At 34.1% G+C, this 21,163-nt stretch overlaps 1 protein-coding gene across 2 annotated transcripts; it reads left to right on the top strand.

The window, feature by feature from the left end:
* The first annotated feature begins 6,624 nt into the window (after positions 1 to 6,624).
* On the top strand, positions 6,625 to 9,005 carry LOC120195455 (probable trehalose-phosphate phosphatase J). Of its 2 annotated transcripts, none has more exons than XM_039197477.1 (9): positions 6,625 to 6,844; positions 6,971 to 7,215; positions 7,323 to 7,463; positions 7,541 to 7,612; positions 7,698 to 7,844; positions 7,920 to 8,021; positions 8,100 to 8,247; positions 8,453 to 8,523; positions 8,616 to 9,005. In XM_039197477.1, exons 1-9 carry the CDS (start codon positions 6,841 to 6,843, stop codon positions 8,775 to 8,777), a joined length of 1,092 nt encoding a protein of 363 aa, XP_039053408.1. In that variant the 5' UTR covers positions 6,625 to 6,840; the 3' UTR covers positions 8,778 to 9,005. The 2 variants fall into 2 exon arrangements, with proteins under 2 accessions (XP_039053408.1, XP_039053409.1); XM_039197478.1 differs by having other exon boundaries at positions 8,495 to 8,523.
* Positions 9,006 to 21,163: the final 12,158 nt, after the last annotated feature.

Below are 21,163 nucleotides of genomic sequence, written 5' to 3' on the forward strand. Positions count from 1 at the left end.
GAGTTCGCAAACCCCTGATGTGAAGATGCCCACCTGCAAAATGAAAGAACACTTTATAGACAAAAGATATAAGTTACGATAACACTGAATACAATCAATCGACATCGATATTGTATGGTCAAACTATGCTGCATTTTTATTACTTGAACTAAGTTCAAGATGACAAGATTCAGTACAAGCAAATCATGATTAAAGATGAGTAACTGAACATCCAAACTACCAGAACCAAGGCAACTATACAAGTCATTTTGCTACCATACACAATGTCATGTTTCTATATTGAATTTGAATCTGAAATTCTTATCAAGACCAAAATCCATTTTCCAAGTTAAAGTGTTTTACAATTAACTCAAACTACAGAAAAAGCTTCCACCTTTCCTATGTGGTACTAATCGATTTATCGAACCAACTGAAACCATTCACAAGATCTGTTCTGTTTAATAATCATGATAACCTTAACCAATCACAATACATTTAATCATTCCACATTCATCTCGTTACTCCGTTGTTCTAACGATCACACTCCAAAAGTTAATCATATCATATTGAACATACAAGACATCGTAAAAGCTTCCTTCGAAAAGCACCATAGTCTTATTAGATAAAAACATTATTCCACATGGTAAAAAAAAAAAACTAATGCGACTCCTTCAAAACTTATTATTCACTAATAATTGAAAGCTAACAAAGAAACATATGTTTTACCTAAGCTACATAAAAAATCGACCTACATAACAATAATCTGAAATAGCATCGAAACTAATAAGATGTGCAGTCATTGAGATTGAAAACACTATACTGCTAGAAAAAGAGATTTTCTAAGGTAAAGCATGTAACACCCCAACCCGTATCCGACCGGATACGAATCTGAGGTGTCACATTGACTAGTCAAAACATGTACTTTATAAAAGACCATAGAAAATTTAAAACTTCCCTTCTATAAATTTATTCTTTTACATAATTTTTTTCAAAACATTATCAACTTAATTAGAGCTTACTTATTTAATACTTTGTTACATGCCAACATACTAATTTACAGAACAACACATACTCTACAAAATATTTCTGATCTGAACTTTGATTGGAGATATGCTGCTCTGCTGATCCGAAGCTTGATCTTCTGACTTATCCACACCTACGTGTAAGACACTTACACGCTAAGTCATAGACTTAGTGAGACATGTAAATACATAAAGTAAACTAACAAATGCATGAACATCTTATGTAATACACATCATACTTACATACCTATTGAACCAATCATTAACATGTTTATCATTACTTATTTCCTTGTCATTAATTCAATTCTACCATATGAACATATATTTCTTATAAACATATAATATAACTCCAACACACAACAATACATGAATAAATACTAATGTCATATCATACATTATCACATATCATCTCCTATCACAAATACACATATGCACTTATTATCATTATCCTCATTCCTATTATCATATGATTATGAGCTTATCATTTATACATGTCATATAGTACAAATACCATTTCACAAAGAACACATATTAATTATCTTTAAAGCTCATGTATACTATCGAGAACTGAAGGTATGTGAGTACATAGAGGTTATGCACAATGCTGTCACCACAGCTCGTATAAATCCCACTAGGGGCGCGTATAATTTGTCTCGTAGAACCACTATGTCCCGAAGGACCACATAAAACACATATGTGCCATAGGACCACATAGAACACTCAACTCTTGGCATGCCAACTATACCTATAGCTCTCATAACACATGACATTGGCATTATCTTTTATATCATTTCACATCTTCACATAGGCACATTGTTTACTTTCACGTAGCATATTTCCATGTAATTCACATTCACATATCACATAACTTTTCACCTTTACTTGCATTCTTTTACACATAGCTCATGGTCGTAGGCTTATCCTATAACATATACATGTTCTCATATATAATTCATATCATTTTATATACCATCACATAATTCAATTTTAACCTTTAACATAGTTGATTGCACTGACATATATTCACATAATTCATTTTAACCTACATAACATATCATTTAACATTTTAATAAAAACACATATAAGTCATATCACTTTCACATATCTTTTATCATTTATTTTTATCTCTTATGATCACCTAACATATTATCACACATACATGTATTTACATGGTTCACATATAAAGATGCATTCAATAATTAGACATATGTATTATTCATATACATCTAGCACCATATCACTACATGATCATGCTCCGGTCCTAATAAACATAATATCACACCATGCTTGTTTCTTATACTCATGTCATCTCTTATTGGAATTAGACTTATCGCAAGTCTTAATTCCCTAACATCACGTACACGTAATATCATGTACTCACCTGGGTCTCAATGAATACTACCAAGCTCTTGTTCTCTCTTGCCAATCTTTCTCTGACGACTTATCAGAACTTTGCTTCCGATCGATATCTCCACGAATATGAAATTTAATGAATGTTGATATTCGAATTACAAAGCTAACTGGAAATTCACATGCGTTTAGTCATTACAAAAACAATCTAGAATTAATATCAATCTCATCTCAATTATATTGAATCATAATATCTTGATATACAAGAACCTTATAATTCAATTCATACTTGGGGGTATCGATACACTCCCCAGTGTATCGATACATAAATAGCACTCGATGTTTTGAGGGTATCGATACACTCATCAGTGTACCGATACACAAATGACACTCGATATTTTGAGGGTATCAATACACTCCTCAGTGTACCGATACACACTCATATAAATACGCATGTTCAACTCATGAGGTATTGATACCTCTCCTAAGGGTACCGATACACTAGGCCTAGAATGGCCATTTTCAACCCGAAAATCACTTCATTTCCACTCAAATACTTTATATTTCATCTTCTTTCATATTCCTAATTCACATACACATACCTAAACTCGTTAATACTATTTATCACATCTTAAACCTCAAAATCCTATCCACCCCATGTAATTCAATAATTAAACTCAAATTTCCACATGTTCTAAATCCAATTTTAATGCTTTAGACTTCTTAATCCTTCTTATGACAAGTCAAAAATCTCATCAAAACTCTAAAAACCAAACCATATCAAAAATTCATCTTAAAACTCATTTTACAAATCCCATCCTAATTCACTCATCTTATTGTTTGTATTCTATATAAGCTTTCCTTAAGCTTATTTAACACCCAACGAATCAAACCCCACATGGAAATTCAAGAGATCAACAATAAAAATCCAACTTACCTTATAGCTAAAGCCCATGTGAAGAAAAGGAAAGCTAGAAGAACAAGAAGAAGAGTTTCCAGATAACTCTCCTCCCCTCCACGTGTTTCTCTCATATATAAGGGGAAAATAACTTTTAAACTAAAATTACCATAATGCCCTTCTCTCTTTCCATAATTCTAATTTAATCTAATATTGAAATATTTCTATTTAAATCCTTGAACTTTTAAATTTTCCTAAATTTATCCCCAAACATGACCGTTGGAAACTGAATTTAAGAGCTGATAACTGCAAGCATCGCCTACGAGCAGAAAAATGACAAAGATGCCAAAATCCAAGAAAGAAAACCAACTCCCACCCTAAGTTAATCGACAATAACTCAATCTATCCTTATGTATAGAAACATCATCTTTCTCTAGCTTGTTTGTCTCAATATTACAACTTCTAGAGGAGGAAACCAATAAACCAACAATTCATTTTAAATTTTTGATAAATTCTAAGAATTTTTCAACATAAATTATCGGGGCTTTAGAAGTGTCGGCTATCAAACTAATTACAACTTCACTATCGCTCTCAACAATAAGTCTAAGACTCGCATTCCATTGAGACGCTAGGGATAAAGAAACGACATACTCAATAGCCTATATTTCGGCTTGAATATGCAAACCATGACCAAATGACAAGGAGAAAACAAAGAAAGTTGAACCATTTTCATTTTTTAATACACCAGCAATTCCACCTGCACTTCCATTGTTTCTCATAGCCTAATCAACATTAAATTTCAGAAAACCAGCTGAGGAAGTCATCAATTCGAAATAATCAGCCTCTTTACCTTAGGGTTAGATATCCTTCGAGCTTACAAGGGGTACCGAACCAAATCCTCAAATGATGGAGGGATCAGAGGAAACTTTTCCTTTGTACCACTAGGCTAACCTAGTCTACCCATTAAAAGTTAAAATTCATTAATGGAGACAATCAATTGATGTTTTAACTAACGAAAGGGCTCAAATGTGTGTAAAATTATATAAACATATATCACTACACGACTTTGAATACACTACTCATTTCCCTAAAAATTGCCTTCATTGTACATGTATTTTTTTTTTTAATTTCCCCCCATTACCCAACAAACCATAGAAGGAATCCTAAATGCCATCTAATCTCATTAACTCTTCAATAACTTCACGTTCATCCCTAACACGCAAATCACCATCTAATCCCATGTTTTAAGCAAGTTCCCTGCACGCTAATCTCATGAACTCTTGTTGCTACAGGATCCCATAAAGATCATCATATGGAATTTCAACAGGATCCTAGAAAGAATAAGAAAACCCCACAAACAACAGGCGACGATGACGGAGAAGAGAGGCATACCTGTTGCTGACCGGAAATAGACGGCAGTGACGTGATGTTGCGCTTGTGATGATGGTTGTCTGGGGGTGACTTCGTTTGGATGGATGCCGTTGGTTAGGAAATTTAAGAATTTTTGAAAGAAACAATTAGGGATTTGGAACCCGATGGTTTAATGGATTGCACAATCGTGGCATTTATAATAAAAACGCCACTAAAGTACATCACTATTGTGGCATTTATTATGAAAAAATGCCACTAAAGTATATCACTATTGCGGTGTTTATTACGAAAAAAGTGCCACTAAAGTACATGACTGTTGCGGTGTTTGAACAAAAAATGCCACTAAAGTACAAGTCTATAACGACGTTTGATCAAAAAACGCCACTAAAAATGACGCTATACAACTCTATTACGGCGTTTTGTTGAAAAAACGCCTCTAAAATACTTCTCTGTTGTAAAAACGCCACTATATATGAACCCTATTATAGCATTTCTATACAAACACCACTAAAGTACTCTCTGCTGCGGCGTTTGTTGAAAAAGTCTCACTATATAAGAACCCTATTATGACGTTTGTATAAAAATACCGTTAAATTTACCATTTTGTGAAGTTTTGAATGGAAACGCCGCTATATGTTTAAAGTTAGTGGCGTTTACTCTCAAAACACTGCTAAAAACGCCGCTGTAGAATAGTTTTATTGTAGTGTTGATCTATTGACTAACTAATCCAGATCGGATACTGCAGAGGCGATGATGACCCCGCCAACCCAATTTTCTCCATTTATAAACGCTAGCATTCAAACTCCCGATCTTACTTATGGAATCTAGTGCATCATCCCACTAGATCAGTTGATATTGGTTCAAACAAACAATTTGATTATAAAATAACTGATATGATACTAAAAATTTTAAGAATGTAACTAAAATATTTTAAAATTTAAGTATCATATGTAAAATATGAGTCATAATTTGAGTACAAATGTGCATTTAACCCTAGTTTCATTTTAGCTTTGGAGGACAAGTTGGTGGAGGGTAAAGGGAATACAACTCCCGTAATCTCGTGCAGGAATGGGTATGGGTCCATTGGGTGGGGTTTTTCGTTAACTTGATTCGATTTGAAAAGTATAGACTTTTCATTCAACTTAAATATGATTCAAAAGTTATACACCTTTTACCTAATTTAAATTTGACCAGAATTTTTAAGATAAAACTTAAACCTAATTCGATCTGACCCAATTTGAAATAAAAAATTATAAAAATATTGCTTTTGTTTAATAAAAATTAGATATTAAATTAAAAAATATATATAGAGATAAGTCTTATTGTAATTATATTTAAATATATAAAGTAAAATTATATTTTTTTCGGTTTGGGCCAAACAAGCGCAGATGCACTAAGTCCCATAAAGGCCAAGTGCATCTCATTATTTAAAAAAAAATTATTAAATTTAATTTAGCGTGTTAAGAGAAAATAAAAATAATTTTTTTTGCATATCCATTATTTAAAAAAAATTAAAATAAAATTTTAGACTCACACTTTTAAATTTTTAGATATGGAGTCGTAAGTAAAATATTTTTATCCTAAACACAAATTTAATCCAACCTAAACATAATCTATATAAAATCTGGTTACACCCAACTTAGATTTTTTTAAAAAAAAAAAAAATTGACACGATAGAATCCGGAATGGCCAAAATCCTTCGGATCAGTGTCCCGGACTATCTTAATCCCGTGGGTATAACATGTGAGTTGATGCTACACGTGCAGAAACCACATGACATGAGTGATCCTGAGGAATGTCGTCCACGTGGCATAACCGCTAGCAGCCTAGCAAAACAACCCAGTTCCCTCTCAGGATTTTGGCTGGGGACCCTGGGACCACCAAACATTTAATTTATTTATTTAGTTTGTGTGAAGAGTTTGATTTCGTCCTTTAGTAGTCTGGTTTCTGCTATAAAATCAGCTTCGACTCCTTCCTTCTCTCTCACATACATTCTCTGTTAACTCCTCTCTCCATTTCTTCCTTGGGATTTTCTTTTTCAAGTCTTTCGTTTTGATTTCACTTCCTTAATCTTTGGGTTTCAACTTCCTACAAGACAGAGAAAATAAGAAACAGACTACTCTGTAAAATCCCCTGTTCACAACTTTCAGCCCTGTTTTTATTCATTAACTCCCAAAAACTTTTTGATTTTTAGGTGTTCTAACTACCTTAATTTCTAAAATGGGTAAGTTTTGGTTTTTCTTTTCTTTATTTAACGACAGAAAAAATACTTTGGGCTTTGGATACTGAGATATCTCAGGCTCAGCTTTACTAAACATTTCTGAATTCGGGCTGTTGTTGTTCCTTGTAGTGAGTTTCATTGAAGAACGACCAAAGAACATCACTGCCTGTCAAAATGTCGCATCTGATGCGAAATCAGCACAAAAACCGCCTGCACCGCCTGGTTTCCTCTCCATTTCACGAAACAAATTGCTTCAAAACCTCGAAATCAATGCGGGAGTAAGGGCTAATGCATGGGTTGATGCTATGAGAGCTTCTTCCCCAACCCACATCAAATCCAGACCTTCCATTGCTGACCATCAAGGTTCCTGGAATGTAAGTCCTAAGCTCTTTCAAGCCTCCAACAAAAATGAGTAATCATTTTTTTTTGAAAAAAAAGGCAATAGAGATTCTGACTTTTTATGGTTTATGAAATTGTTTAGCTGCACCATCCATCGGCACTGGAGATGTTCGAGCAGATAATTGATGCCTCGAAAGGGAAACAGATAGTAATGTTCTTAGACTACGATGGCACTCTTTCACCAATTGTAGCTGATCCAGATCGAGCTTTCATGTCCAAGAAGGTTAGCTACTTGCTCATATCAATGGCATAAAATTCCTGGGTATTTTTAATCTAATCACAGTGTCTTGTGTACAACAGATGAGAAAGACTGTGAGAAAGCTAGCCAAATGTTTTCCTACGGCTATAGTGAGTGGTAGATGCAGGGATAAGGTACATTTTCAGGCCTTAAACTTGATCCTCTCACTCCATTTACTGTTTATTTATTTTTTCTCTTTCTTGTTTTTGAAAAGTGTAGGTCTATAACTTCGTCAAATTAGCTGAGCTATACTACGCTGGAAGCCATGGAATGGACATTAAGGGTCCTGAAAATCATTCTAAATCTAACAATGAAACTGAACTACTTTTCCAACCAGCAAGTGAATTCCTTCCAATGATTGATGAGGTAATTTGCAAACACTCAGTGGAAACCAAAAGCAAATACCTTGAAATGATCGACATTTTTTTTTTCCATTTGCAGGTTCACAAGCAACTGGTTGAGACTACAAAATCAACCCCAGGTGCTAAAGTGGAGAACAACAAATTTTGCCTCTCAGTACACTTCCGTTGTGTAGAAGAAAAGGTAAAGACTGAATAGCAAAGTGAAAATCATCAAAACTTAATACTTTCAACCACCTAATTTGTTGGGATTGAAACACAGAAATGGAGTGAACTGGCACAAAAGGTTAAGTCTGTGTTAAAAGACTACCCCAAGCTTCGGCTAACACAAGGCAGAAAGGTTCTGGAAATCCGTCCCACAATCAAATGGGACAAAGGGAAAGCCCTTGTGTTTTTGTTAGAATCTCTTGGTAAGTTCCATTACTTAAAAGTAGTCAAACTATTCTTTATTACATGTGATTTGATCCTTAAACGTGTGCACTTCGTGTCTGCGCTTCCAATATTATATAATTGGAGTGTCCAAGTAGCAGCAGCCACACCAAAACATGATGTCATATTCTTTGATCATATCACCAAGTGCTAATACTAATATTGTTATGGATGTATTTGCTATAGGTTTCGCTAACTCTGTTGATGTTTTCCCGGTTTACATCGGAGATGACAGGACCGATGAAGATGCATTCAAGGTAGAAATCAAACCTGAAACTCGGTTCTTTTGCCATTATCAAACCAGTGGATCTTTGAGGCTAATAATACTTTTGGTTTCGTTGTTATTTAGATACTGGGAGATAGAGGACAAGGTTTTGGTATTCTTGTCTCTAAGTTTCCCAAAGACACTAATGCATCATATTCTTTACAAGAACCAGATGAGGTCATGAATTTTTTGCAACGTTTGGTTGATTGGAAAGAATTATCCGTGAGAGCTCAATCGAAGATGTAAAAGAAGAAAATTATTTGGAAAAATATGTATTGTGCACTCTAACCAGAGTTGTAAAAGGGATGGGATTAAAGAAGTAATTTGTTGTTTAAGATAATGATTATAAAATAATTTTATCTTCTGAGGTTGAAAGCTTTGTACATCTTTGTAACTAGTTGGGTACAAAGGGTAACAGCTTGTAGCATCACAACTTGTCTATTAATGCATAGAAAGCAGTGATTCGGATGAGTGTCGTTTATGTGTATTTCTCTATATATTAATATATTTATTTTCAATTTTAATGATCATGCTTATAAATATTTATATCGAATAATTTAAAGAAAATAAATGTAGACCAACAGTTTATCCTCCTAAAGAATTTTACCATGCGCAATTTTGTTTGATGACATTATTGTACAAGTAACAGTTCCACAAATTCGTCTGTCTTTCCAAAATTATAAATTTGCACTAGGTTTGGATGATTAAATGATTATTGATGAGTGGAAGGAAAATTTTTATATGAATTCGTTGATTGTGTTTCCTTTGCAAATGGTTTTTTTTTAATTATTTTATTTAAATATTATATTACTATAAAAAATATTTTTATAGTAATATTAATTACCCTTTGAAATAAGGATATTAAAATGATTTTCTAACTATGTATCTAATTTATTTGTGATACCATCTATTTACAATTTTAAGGGTTGTTTTCATAAATTTTTCTATGTTAGTTTTTTCAAAATGTAATAATGAAAGTACAATAATAATAAATTTAAAATGATCGTAAAATATAAAACACAAAAATTTTATGGGAAAAATAAAATAATCACGAATAAGAAAAAAAAAAATTACTATGTCAAAAAAAGCATAAGAATATGAGCGTCTAAACACAATTTGTGATTTACATAATTTGCATATAAACCCTAATATGCAATATCTATTTATAAGGATAAGTTTTATTTATTTATAAAAAGAATTTATAAAGGAAACTTGCATAGGAAAGAAATATATTCAAATTGAGTGTCATACTTTTTTTCAAGTTTGCAAAGGAAGAAAGTAAAGTTCTAACCATCTAAGGAGTGCTCTTTAACAAATTCACATCGAGTTAGTTCTCAACCTATTTCATGAAACCTCTTCAAAGGAAGGACCAATTTCAAGCAATATCAAACTTGATTGTAGCTTGTAGGAAGTGACTTAGTATATCTATAAGCTTATAATGGATGTAAATTTTGCTCACAATAATGTTATCTCAAGTAATATCGTATATCGATGTGTTTTGTCCTCTTATAAAATATTTGATCTTTTGTAAGAAATATTTTATTCGATTATCACAAAACGTTATATTGATTTGAAGGTTTTCACTAAGTTCACTTGTAACACCCTTAATCTCGATCTAGTAAAATCGAAAGATCCTAATACTAGATTAGATCATCGAAGTGATACAATAATTTTTTTAATTTTCATATCCAAATATTTATAGCTATTGAGAAACCAAGAAATAATTGAAACGGTTGGTACAAAATATGGAGCTTCAATATAATAACTAGTATAATACAAAACAATTATATCAAAATAATGTTGTATGTATAAAGGGTTATAGACCACATAAAATGTAAAGGCCTTATGAATACATAGTCAAAATAGAACTAAAGTATTGTACTATGACAAGTATAGAGTGTTGGAATCCTTCAACGATGAAGCTCATTGAACACAATCTATATCCACTAATTAACTAGAAATAAAAATATTCAAGGGTTGAGTTTTGTAAATTCACTAACACACACATATATATATATACACTCTGTTATGCTATATGCTCATCATAAACATAAGCATAAAATGAGAGTAAATAAATAGGTATGAGTACAACACATGCATGTTATACTTACAAACCTCACAACATAGTGCAAATCAGTCGTACAAATCAACATCGTTCCCTTCGGTGTTAGAGGTATCCTTGAGCTTATAGCATTAGAATATACTTGTTAGACAATATACATGATTTGAAAATTATGGAAGCACATTATATCAAATTTAAAGCTTATAAAATAAATTCTAAATTTTATAAATAATTTGGGATGATTATAAGGTAGTAGTTGTTCAGAATTTTTTTTAACCATCGACAATGCACATATATTGTGCAGACCTAACAGCTCGAACCTAATACCAATAGAGAGAACAATAATCCCTTTAATTACTGATGTCACTTGATGAGTTATCTCAAATTTAAATCTAAATAGAACTTCATTTATTATATTGCGATTTAAGGGTTAGATATAGTTAATATTATCTCTCGAAAACAAATAAATCAACTGAATTAACATACAATTTAAAATGTTGTTTATATATAATAAAAATTTAATACACTTTTAGATGTTTGAACTATACATCGAATTGATTTTTAGTGCTTAAAGAATTTTTTATTAAAAATAGGTGCCTAATATTTTTTTCCGTTACATTTTTAAGCGCATACCATTAAAAAAATATTAAGTGACACATGTCACGTTCATATTTAAAAAATATTTTTAAATAACATTTTATTTTAAAAAAAATTAAAAATTGAAAACATGATGCATGTCACTCAATGGTTTTTTTAATGATAGATACATAAAAGTGTAACGAATAAAACATCATACACCTATTTTTAATAAAAAAAAAATACAGACTAAAAATCAATTTGAAATATAATTTAGATACCTAAAATGTATTAAGCCTATATTAAATGATGGTAGAGATAAAAATTGAAGACGAACACTAATTAAAGTAGTCATTGAGTGGGTAGAAAAAACTAGGCCTTCAATAGAAAATTTTTATCTTGCCTTGTTCAATTCATAGGGAATCGAGAAAAAAGCTTATTATCTTTTGACAGAAAGGAACATATAATCTATACATAGTTTAGCTAGCTTTTATAATCCTCCATTATTGATCTCTGTAACACCCCAATTTAGGGGCTAAATTTTAAAAAATTATAATGTGGTAAATTTAATTGGTATTTTGGAAGAAAATGAGGATTAAATTGCAAAATTTCAAAGTTGAAAGACCGTGTCATAAAGTGCAGAAAATTCAGTGGCTAAACTCATGGTTTACCCATTTTTCTTTTTGAGATATTATAAACCCTCATCAGACGCATATTTTTCTGGAAAATTCCAGTTTTCCTCTTCCCCTCAACCCCTTTTTCAACTCCGATCTACTCGCCGTCCGACCTCCAAATGACGAGCCGAAACAACCATCGTGTTCGTTGTCAACCGAGGAACAAAACCCCTCAAACCTTTCGTCGTGAATCATCGCCGTTCGTCGTGAATTTCAGTCGGAAGTATCATCGGTAATAACTCGGTTTTAGTTGGTTTTTCATCGATTCACAAGGATCGGGTCATCCGTTTACGACACCTCCCGCACCATCGTGTTCCTTGTGCCGTTCCGAGTCCACCGGTGTTCTCCTTTTTCTCCGACGGCGGCGGAGCGTTGGGAGGTGAACCGGTCAAACTTCCCGATTTGTTGAAATCGAGCTCTCCGCCGTTCAAAATTGTGAACCGAGCTTTGTAAGTATCTCGAAATCGCTCAAAATAATTTTAGAAATTTTTCCGGGATTTTATCACTGTTCACGCGCCCCCACGCGCCGCCACTGCGCGTGGGGAAGGGAAAAGTGACCGGTTTGACCGGTTTTGGAACTGTTTTGACCGGTTTGACCAGTCACAACCCGACCCGACCCGTTGACCCGACCCGACCCGTTGACCCGACCCGTTGACCGTTGACCCGTTGACCGTTGACCGGAGTTGACCACTGTTGACCAAAACTTTGACTGGCTTTGATCGGGCATTAAACGACCTTTGACTTCAACCGAGTATACCTATCCTGACATTTTTCGACGTTCCAAATCCGATTCCGCTGTCCGTTTTTCGAAATTCGAACCCGAAGGCCTCGAAATTGTCAGTCAAACCCGTTGACTTTGATTTTGACCAAAAATTCCAAATTTCCGAAAAGTCATATTTTATGCTTTCGACGTCCTGAATCCGAATCCGAAGTCCGTTTCGCCAAATTCGAACTCGGTAAGCTGTCTTTCACTGATTTATCACCCGATTCGATCCGTTTATCGTAATTAAGCTCCGTTTCTGATATAATTTATGTTGATATGTATCTGAGGAATTATTGGAAGTTGAATTGAAGATCAAAGGCGTTCGAATGGAATTTTTATGGTCGATCAGTATTGCACAGAAATCGAGGTAATACTTTACTACCTCTTTATGCTTTATAGAACATGTTGGTATTGGTAAATGCATGAATGGAAATGTTTGGTCTCATATGTGTAATTAATGAAGTTCTACACTCGATCTGAATACGGTAAAAAGGTTCAGTAATTGATTATGGTTCAGATGACTTTTATAAGAAATTAAGGGATTGCTAGAATTAAATTACAAGTTATGTGCTTAGTGGTAAAGAAATCAACCTGGATCTGTAACTTATAATTTATTTTATAAAAGGTTAAATGTTAAAGGCATTTGGATGTGAATTTATGAAAATACTCCGGTAGGGTAAAATTACGAAAATACCCTTGTGTTATAAAAAGACAAGATTGGAATATGGAAGTTAGATAAGAGGATTTTACAGACATATTGATCTGATAAAATATTGATGTGCATAAGAAATGATAGTTATACGTAGACATTATGGATAACCGGTTTTAACCCCAAGAGGGTTTATGCAAGATACTAGAAGTGTGTTAAGGGAATTATTTCAAGATCAGAGATTATTCAAGAAAGCAATTAATCATAGGATCTCTAAATTATATTATTTTCGTTAAGAGCTAATATCGAACTTATCTGGTTAAGAAATTACGGAAATGCCCTTAAGAGGTAGAATAGTCTGAGATGACTCTGAATGAGAAAATACTTAGAGGATTCGTACTTAACTCGATTAAGTACGGATTTAATTGTTAAGATCCCGACTTAGTGCAGGAAAATTTATGATATTCCGTTTGTAAAGTCTGAGAAGACACTTGACCTGAAAATATTCGAATAATGAGTAAATACTGGAAGAGTAATTTATCGGGGTATTCTGCTGTCAGAATTGTTCGAAAGGACTGAAGTAAATGATAAGATTGAATTAAATAATAAGATCGGATGAAAGGAAAAGATTGAAATACCGTGAATCTGTAAAATGACCAAAATACCCCTGTAATAGAAATGACCCAAGAATATCACCAAGCTCAGGAATGATTGAATATCCTCGAGCTCTTAAATGAATGGAATAAAACTGAACATCAAAATTACCAAAATACCCTTATGGCCTAAATTAAGTAAATGTCTTGGATTAATTAAGGAATCCAAGTAAGATAAGTATTGGACTACCTTTAAAGGTAATGGAAAACAATTTAAGTGAGTAGATCAACCCTAAATCTATGTCAATACCTGAATGATATAGATATTACTGGAATGCGTGTTCGTCTTCTTAAGTTTGGCTCGATGATAATTTTGGAAGTATTCAACTCAACTCAACTCTAGATCGCATTCAGTACTATGAATTGGACGTTTGTTAGTCAAATCAACCATGAAGACCAAATCGAATGGAATGGAAGTACAACATGTATCTAAAATTCAGTAACGTCTAAATTACTCTGAAAAACCCCGAAGTAACTGGAATGGATTTGACTGCTAAATAAGCTAAGTGACCTCAATGATCGAGGATTAAGTAAGTGAATTGGATAAGTCTGGAAATTCTGATGAGTTTATAAGATGTACTGTCCTTATGGAACATGAACTACAAATCAAGCACGTCAGTATTTCATGATATCGTGGAAGCTTGGAAATGAAATAAAGATCATTGGAAGATCTATTCAGCGATGATTCTGAAGGTGATCTATGAACAAGAATTTGGTATAAAAAATAACTACCCTGGAAGGGAAATGAATTGACCAGTGGATATAAATTGTTAAGGTTCTGAATCTTCGTTATCAAGTTGTTCGATTATCCGATCAATTGACATGGATACAAAGGATTCTGAATACCCTTCTGATTACGTACAACTTCTGAAAACTGTCCGAATAAGATATGATCCTGATAATTCACATTCTGAATAACTGATGATTCTGTCAGTTAATGAACTCTTCCAATAGTGATTCTAAATTTCAACATTCTATCGGTAAACTAAAGATTTGTGTTTCTATGCCCGATAAGATTATCCTGTATCTCTAAATAATATTTGGAAACTCTAGTGTGTCCCTTACTTATATGAATATTTTATCTGATTTCTGATTTGAATTATGTTTTGACATCTGATCTGAAATCTGTTCTGATTCCTAACCTGGATTCTGTTATGATATCTGATCTGAATTATATTTTGATTTCTGATATCTCCGTTTACTGACGGAGAAATGTTTTATCTGGGGGTTTATTGTTGGAGGAAGATTATCTGCAGACTCCTCGGCTTTGTGCTCAGGGTCTAAATGGCATGTGCGGTTGGGTGTATAGTTCTGGGGAACCTACACATTTATGATGTGAACGGATGGGGGTATATATATATATATATATGTTTTAAAAGATCTGTATCTTTTTACTGAATTTTTCGGGAACACACTAGAAAACCTATTCTGAACTCCTGAACTCAATCATCCGAATTATTTATCTGAACTGAAAGCTCATTGTCCGTTAGCACCTGAAATATCAGTAGGATTCCTGCTCAGTAAAAAATCTGTAAATATCTGAATCAATAAGGAAAATATGTTTATCTGTATCTGCACGTTTTCCAGCATCATATGGTAGTTCTGTATTACTGAGCTTTTCGAAGCTCATTCTATTACTCACCTTTTCAGGTTAAAAGAATTGTACCAGTGCATCTATCGACTTCAGTAAGGGAGTTTTTCCGGCGTTGTAGCAGAGTATGGTACATGTGATTAGGGGGCATGTAATTGTATTTTGATTTATATTAGTGACAAATGATTTTATAAGTTTACATGTTCGGATTAAAAAATTTAAATTTTCCGCTATTTTTACAGTGGGTCGCTCCGGTGGCCCTAATGTGACTTCCTGGATCAGATCGGGCTACCTGCATCGGTCTGGGGGGTTACATTTAGTGGTATCAGAGCTATGGTTTTAGTCAAAAAAATTTCAAGTTAGACCGGCCGGTCGAATGCCAAAATATGTCTGATCAGTACATGCCCCTAGACTGCAATCGTACCTCTCTGAGCCGGAACTCCAGGGCTGAGTCCCTATCTGTATTGAGTAAACCAAAGTTTCTATCTGCTAAGGCTATACTTGTACAAAAAGGAATACCAGTAACATCTGTCTAAACGTTGTAAAGTATCTCATGAGTCGTGTGTGAGTTATTCATCTGAGAAATTCTGACTCGACTCCAGAAATAAAATTGAGATATGTTGCTGCTCTACGAGCCTATTCACGTAACCAAGGCTGAATTGATTTCACAAGGATAAAGTTGTTTTGATTATTTACTTGGACTGAGGGAGAATTCTGAAGAGATTGATTACTCGAGAAAATTTTAGTTCAGATTCTTTTATTGAAATGAGGAAAAGTTCTGATAAGAATGTATACTCAACTGGTTTAGGATTAGTGAAGGATTTGTGTTTCTATAAAATCTATATGAAAGAACTGATGGAAGTTTCATTTCTGCAATTATGTGACATTAATGAATTTCGAGGACGAAATTCTTTTAAGGAGGGGATAATTGTAACACCCCAATTTAGGGGCTAAATTTTAAAAATTATAATGTGGTAAATTTAATTGGTATTTTGGAAGAAAATGAGGATTAAATTGCAAAATTTCAAAGTTGAAAGACCGTGTCATAAAGTGCAGAAAATTCAGTGGCTAAACTCATGGTTTACCCATTTTTCTTTTTGAGATATTATAAACCCTCATCAGACGCATATTTTTCTGGAAAATTCCAGTTTTCCTCTTCCCCTCAACCCCTTTTTCAACTCCGATCTACTCGCCGTCCGACCTCCAAATGACGAGCCGAAACAACCATCGTGTTCGTTGTCAACCGAGGAACAAACCCCTCAAACCTTTCGTCGTGAATCATCGCCGTTCGTCGTGAATTTCAGTCGGAAGTATCATCGGTAATAACTCGGTTTTAGTTGGTTTTTCATCGATTCACAAGGATCGGGTCATCCGTTTACGACACCTCCCGCACCATCGTGTTCCTTGTGCCGTTCCGAGTCCACCGGTGTTCTCCTTTTTCTCCGACGGCGGCGGCGCGTTGGGAGGTGAACCGGTCAAACTTCCCGATTTGTTGAAATCGAGCTCTCCGCCGTTCAAAATTGTGAACCGAGCTTTGTAAGTATCTCGAAATCGCTCAAAATAATTTTTAGAAATTTTTCCGGGATTTTATCACTGTTCACCGGTTGGAAATGTTTTGACCGGTTTGACCAGTCACAACCGACCGACCCGTTGACCCGACCCGACCGTTTACCGACCCGTTGACCCGACCCGACCGTTGACCCGACCCGTTGACCGTTGACCGTTGACCGTTGACCGGAGTTGACCACTGTTGACCAAAACTTTGACTGGCTTTGATCGGGCATTAAACGACCTTTGACTTCAACCGAGTATACCTATCCTGACATTTTTCGACGTTCCAAATCCGATTCCGCTGTCCGTTTTTCGAAATTCGAACCCGAAGGCCTCGAAATTGTCAGTCAAACCCGTTGACTTTGATTTTGACCAAAAATTCCAAATTTCCGAAAAGTCATATTTTATGCTTTCGACGTCCTGAATCCGAATCCGAAGTCCGTTTCGCCAAATTCGAACTCGGTAAGCCGTCTTTCACTGATTTATCACCCGATTCGATCCGTTTATCGTAATTAAGCTCCGTTTCTGATATAATTTATGTTGATATGTATCTGAGGAATTATTGGAAGTTGAATTGAAGATCAAAGGCGTTCGAATGGAATTTTTATGGTCGATCAGTATTGCACGGAAATCGAGGTAATACTTTACTACCTCTTTATGCTTTATAGAACATGTTGGTATTGGTAAATGCATGAATGGAAATGTTTGGTCTCATATGTGTAATTAATGAAGTTCTACACTCGATCTGAATACGGTAAAAAGGTTCAGTAATTGATTATGGTTCAGATGACTTTTATAAGAAATTAAGGGATTGCTAGAATTAAATTACAAGTTATGTGCTTAGTGGTAAAGAAATCAACCTGGATCTGTAACTTATAATTTATTTTATAAAGGTTAAATGTTAAAGGCATTTGGATGTGAATTTATGAAAATACTCCGGTAGGGTAAAATTACGAAAATACCCTTGTGTTATAAAAAGACAAGATTGGAATATGGAAGTTAGATAAGAGGATTTTACGACATATTGATCTGATAAAAATATTGATGTGCATAAGAAATGATAGTTATACGTAGACATTATGGATAACCGGTTTTTAACCCCAAGGGTTTATGCAAGATACTAGAAGTGTGTTAAGGGAATTATTTCAAGATCAGAGATTATTCAAGAAAGCAATTAATCATAGGATCTCTAAATTATATTATTTTCGTTAAGAGCTAATATCGAACTTATCTGGTTAAGAATTACGGAAATGCCCTTAAGAGGTAGAATAGTCTGAGATGACTCTGAATGAGAAAATACTTAGAGGATTCGTACTTAACTCGATTAAGTACGGATTTAATTGTTAAGATCCCGACTTAGTGCAGGAAAATTTGATATTCCGTTTGTAAAGTCTGAGAAGACACTTGACCTGAAAATATTCGAATAATGAGTAAATACTGGAAGAGTAATTTATCGGGGTATTCTGCTGTCAGAATTGTTCGAAAGGACTGAAGTAAATGATAAGATTGAATTAAATAATAAGATCGGATGAAAGGAAAAGATTGAAATACCGTGAATCTGTAAAATGACCAAAATACCCCTGTAATAGAAATGACCCAAGAATATCACCAAGCTCAGGAATGATTGAATATCCTCGAGCTCTTAAATGAATGGAATAAAACTGAACATCAAAATTACCAAAATACCCTTATGGCCTAAATTAAGTAAATGTCTTGGATTAATTAAGGAATCCAAGTAAGATAAGTATTGGACTACCTTTAAAGGTAATGGAAAACAATTTAAGTGAGTAGATCAACCCTAAATCTATGTCAATACCTGAATGATATAGATATTACTGGAATGCGTGTTCGTCTTCTTAAGTTTGGCTCGATGATAATTTTGGAAGTATTCAACTCAACTCAACTCTAGATCGCATTCAGTACTATGAATTGGACGTTTGTTAGTCAAATCAACCATGAAGACCAAATCGAATGGAATGGAAGTACAACATGTATCTAAAATTCAGTAACGTCTAAATTACTCTGAAAAACCCCGAAGTAACTGGAATGGATTGACTGCTAAATAAGCTAAGTGACCTCAATGATCGAGGATTAAGTAAGTGAATTGGATAAGTCTGGAAATTCTGATGAGTTTATAAGATGTACTGTCCTTATGGAACATGAACTACAAATCAAGCACGTCAGTATTTCATGATATCGTGGAAGCTTGGAAATGAAATAAAGATCATTGGAAGATCTATTCAGCGATGATTCTGAAGGTGATCTATGAACAAGAATTTGTGGTATAAAAAAATAACTACCCTGGAAGGGAAATGAATTGACCAGTGGATATAAATTGTTAAGGTTCTGAATCTTCGTTATCAAGTTGTTCGATTATCCGATCAATTGACATGGATACAAAGGATTCTGAATACCCTTCTGATTACGTACAACTTCTGAAAACTGTCCGAATAAGATATGATCCTGATAATTCACATTCTGAATAACTGATGATTCTGTCAGTTAATGAACTCTTCCAATAGTGATTCTAAATTTCAACATTCTATCGGTAAACTAAGATTTGTGTTTCTATGCCCGATAAGATTATCCTGTATCTCTAAATAATATTTGGAAACTCTAGTGTGTCCCTTACTTATATGAATATTTTATCTGATTTCTGATTTGAATTATGTTTTGACATCTGATCTGAAATCTGTTCTGATTCCTAACCTGGATTCTGTTATGATATCTGATCTGAATTATATTTTGATTTCTGATATCTCCGTTTACCGACGGAGAAATGTTTTATCTGGGGGTTTATTGTTGGAGGAAGATTATCTGCAGACTCCTCGGCTTTGTGCTCAGGGTCTAAATGGCATGTGCGGTTGGGTGTATAGTTCTGGGGAACCTACACATTTATGATGTGAACGGATGGGGGTATATATATATATGTTTTAAAAGATCTGTATCTTTTTACTGAATTTTTCGGGAACACACTAGAAAACCTATTCTGAACTCCTGAACTCAATCATCCGAATTATTTATCTGAACTGAAAGCTCATTGTCCGTTAGCACCTGAAATATCAGTAGGATTCCTGCTCAGTATAAAAATCTGTAAATATCTGAATCAATAAGGAAAATATGTTTATCTGTATCTGCACGTTTTCCAGCATCATATGGTAGTTCTGTATTACTGAGCTTTTCGAAGCTCATTCTATTACTCACCTTTTCAGGTTAAAAGAATTGTACCAGTGCATCTATCGACTTCAGTAAGGGAGTTTTTCCGGCGTTGTAGCAGAGTATGGTACATGTGATTAGGGGGCATGTAATTGTATTTTGATTTATATTAGTGACAAATGATTTTATAAGTTTACATGTTCGGATTAAAAAATTTAAATTTTCCGCTATTTTTACAGTGGGTCGCTCCGGTGGCCCTAATGTGACTTCCTGGATCAGATCGGGCTACCTGCATCGGTCTGGGGGTTACAATCTCATTACATTTGACTTTACATTGTTTTGCAATTAACAACAGTTTGGGAAAGTGAAAACCCTCGTTTCTGTTTCTGGTATTATTTTATCCATCAAATAGAAATCTTATCTGCATGCAATCTACTATGATACAATTGCATGCCACCTACCGAATCCACTTTATACAAAAATGTAAACATGTCTCAATGGCATCCCACTATGCGATGCTAGCAAAGAAGGTTTTTTTTTTTATTGCTTTGTAGCTTTGGAATGGAGCATTAATGCTTGGGATAAGATGATCAGATGAAGGGATTTTTTTATTGGATGTGGAAAGATTTGGCCCCCATTTTTATGATCAAATGACTGTTTTTTCACTTAAGACTGCATCCCTTCTGAGTCAAAAGGACAAGTTTATGGGATATCTCTTGGAAAAAAGAGTTTCCCTACTTTTACTGCAATCGCATGCTTCACACACCTAAAACTCAGGTGATATTCTTAAAGATTTTGGATTTGGGACAATATTTATAAATGTATTTAAACGTTTATTATCATATGACCGAGTCTTTAAAACAGAAATATTTTATAATCATCTTAAATTAATAAAAAAATATAGATCAAGCATAGGGAAAATTAACCATGTTGGAATTCTTAAGGTATAGATGGGGC

Source organism: Hibiscus syriacus, unplaced genomic scaffold, assembly GCF_006381635.1.
Source record: "Hibiscus syriacus cultivar Baekdansim isolate YM2019G1 unplaced genomic scaffold, ASM638163v2 tig00117016_pilon, whole genome shotgun sequence".
In the NCBI taxonomy this organism is placed as follows: domain Eukaryota; kingdom Viridiplantae; phylum Streptophyta; class Magnoliopsida; order Malvales; family Malvaceae; genus Hibiscus; species Hibiscus syriacus.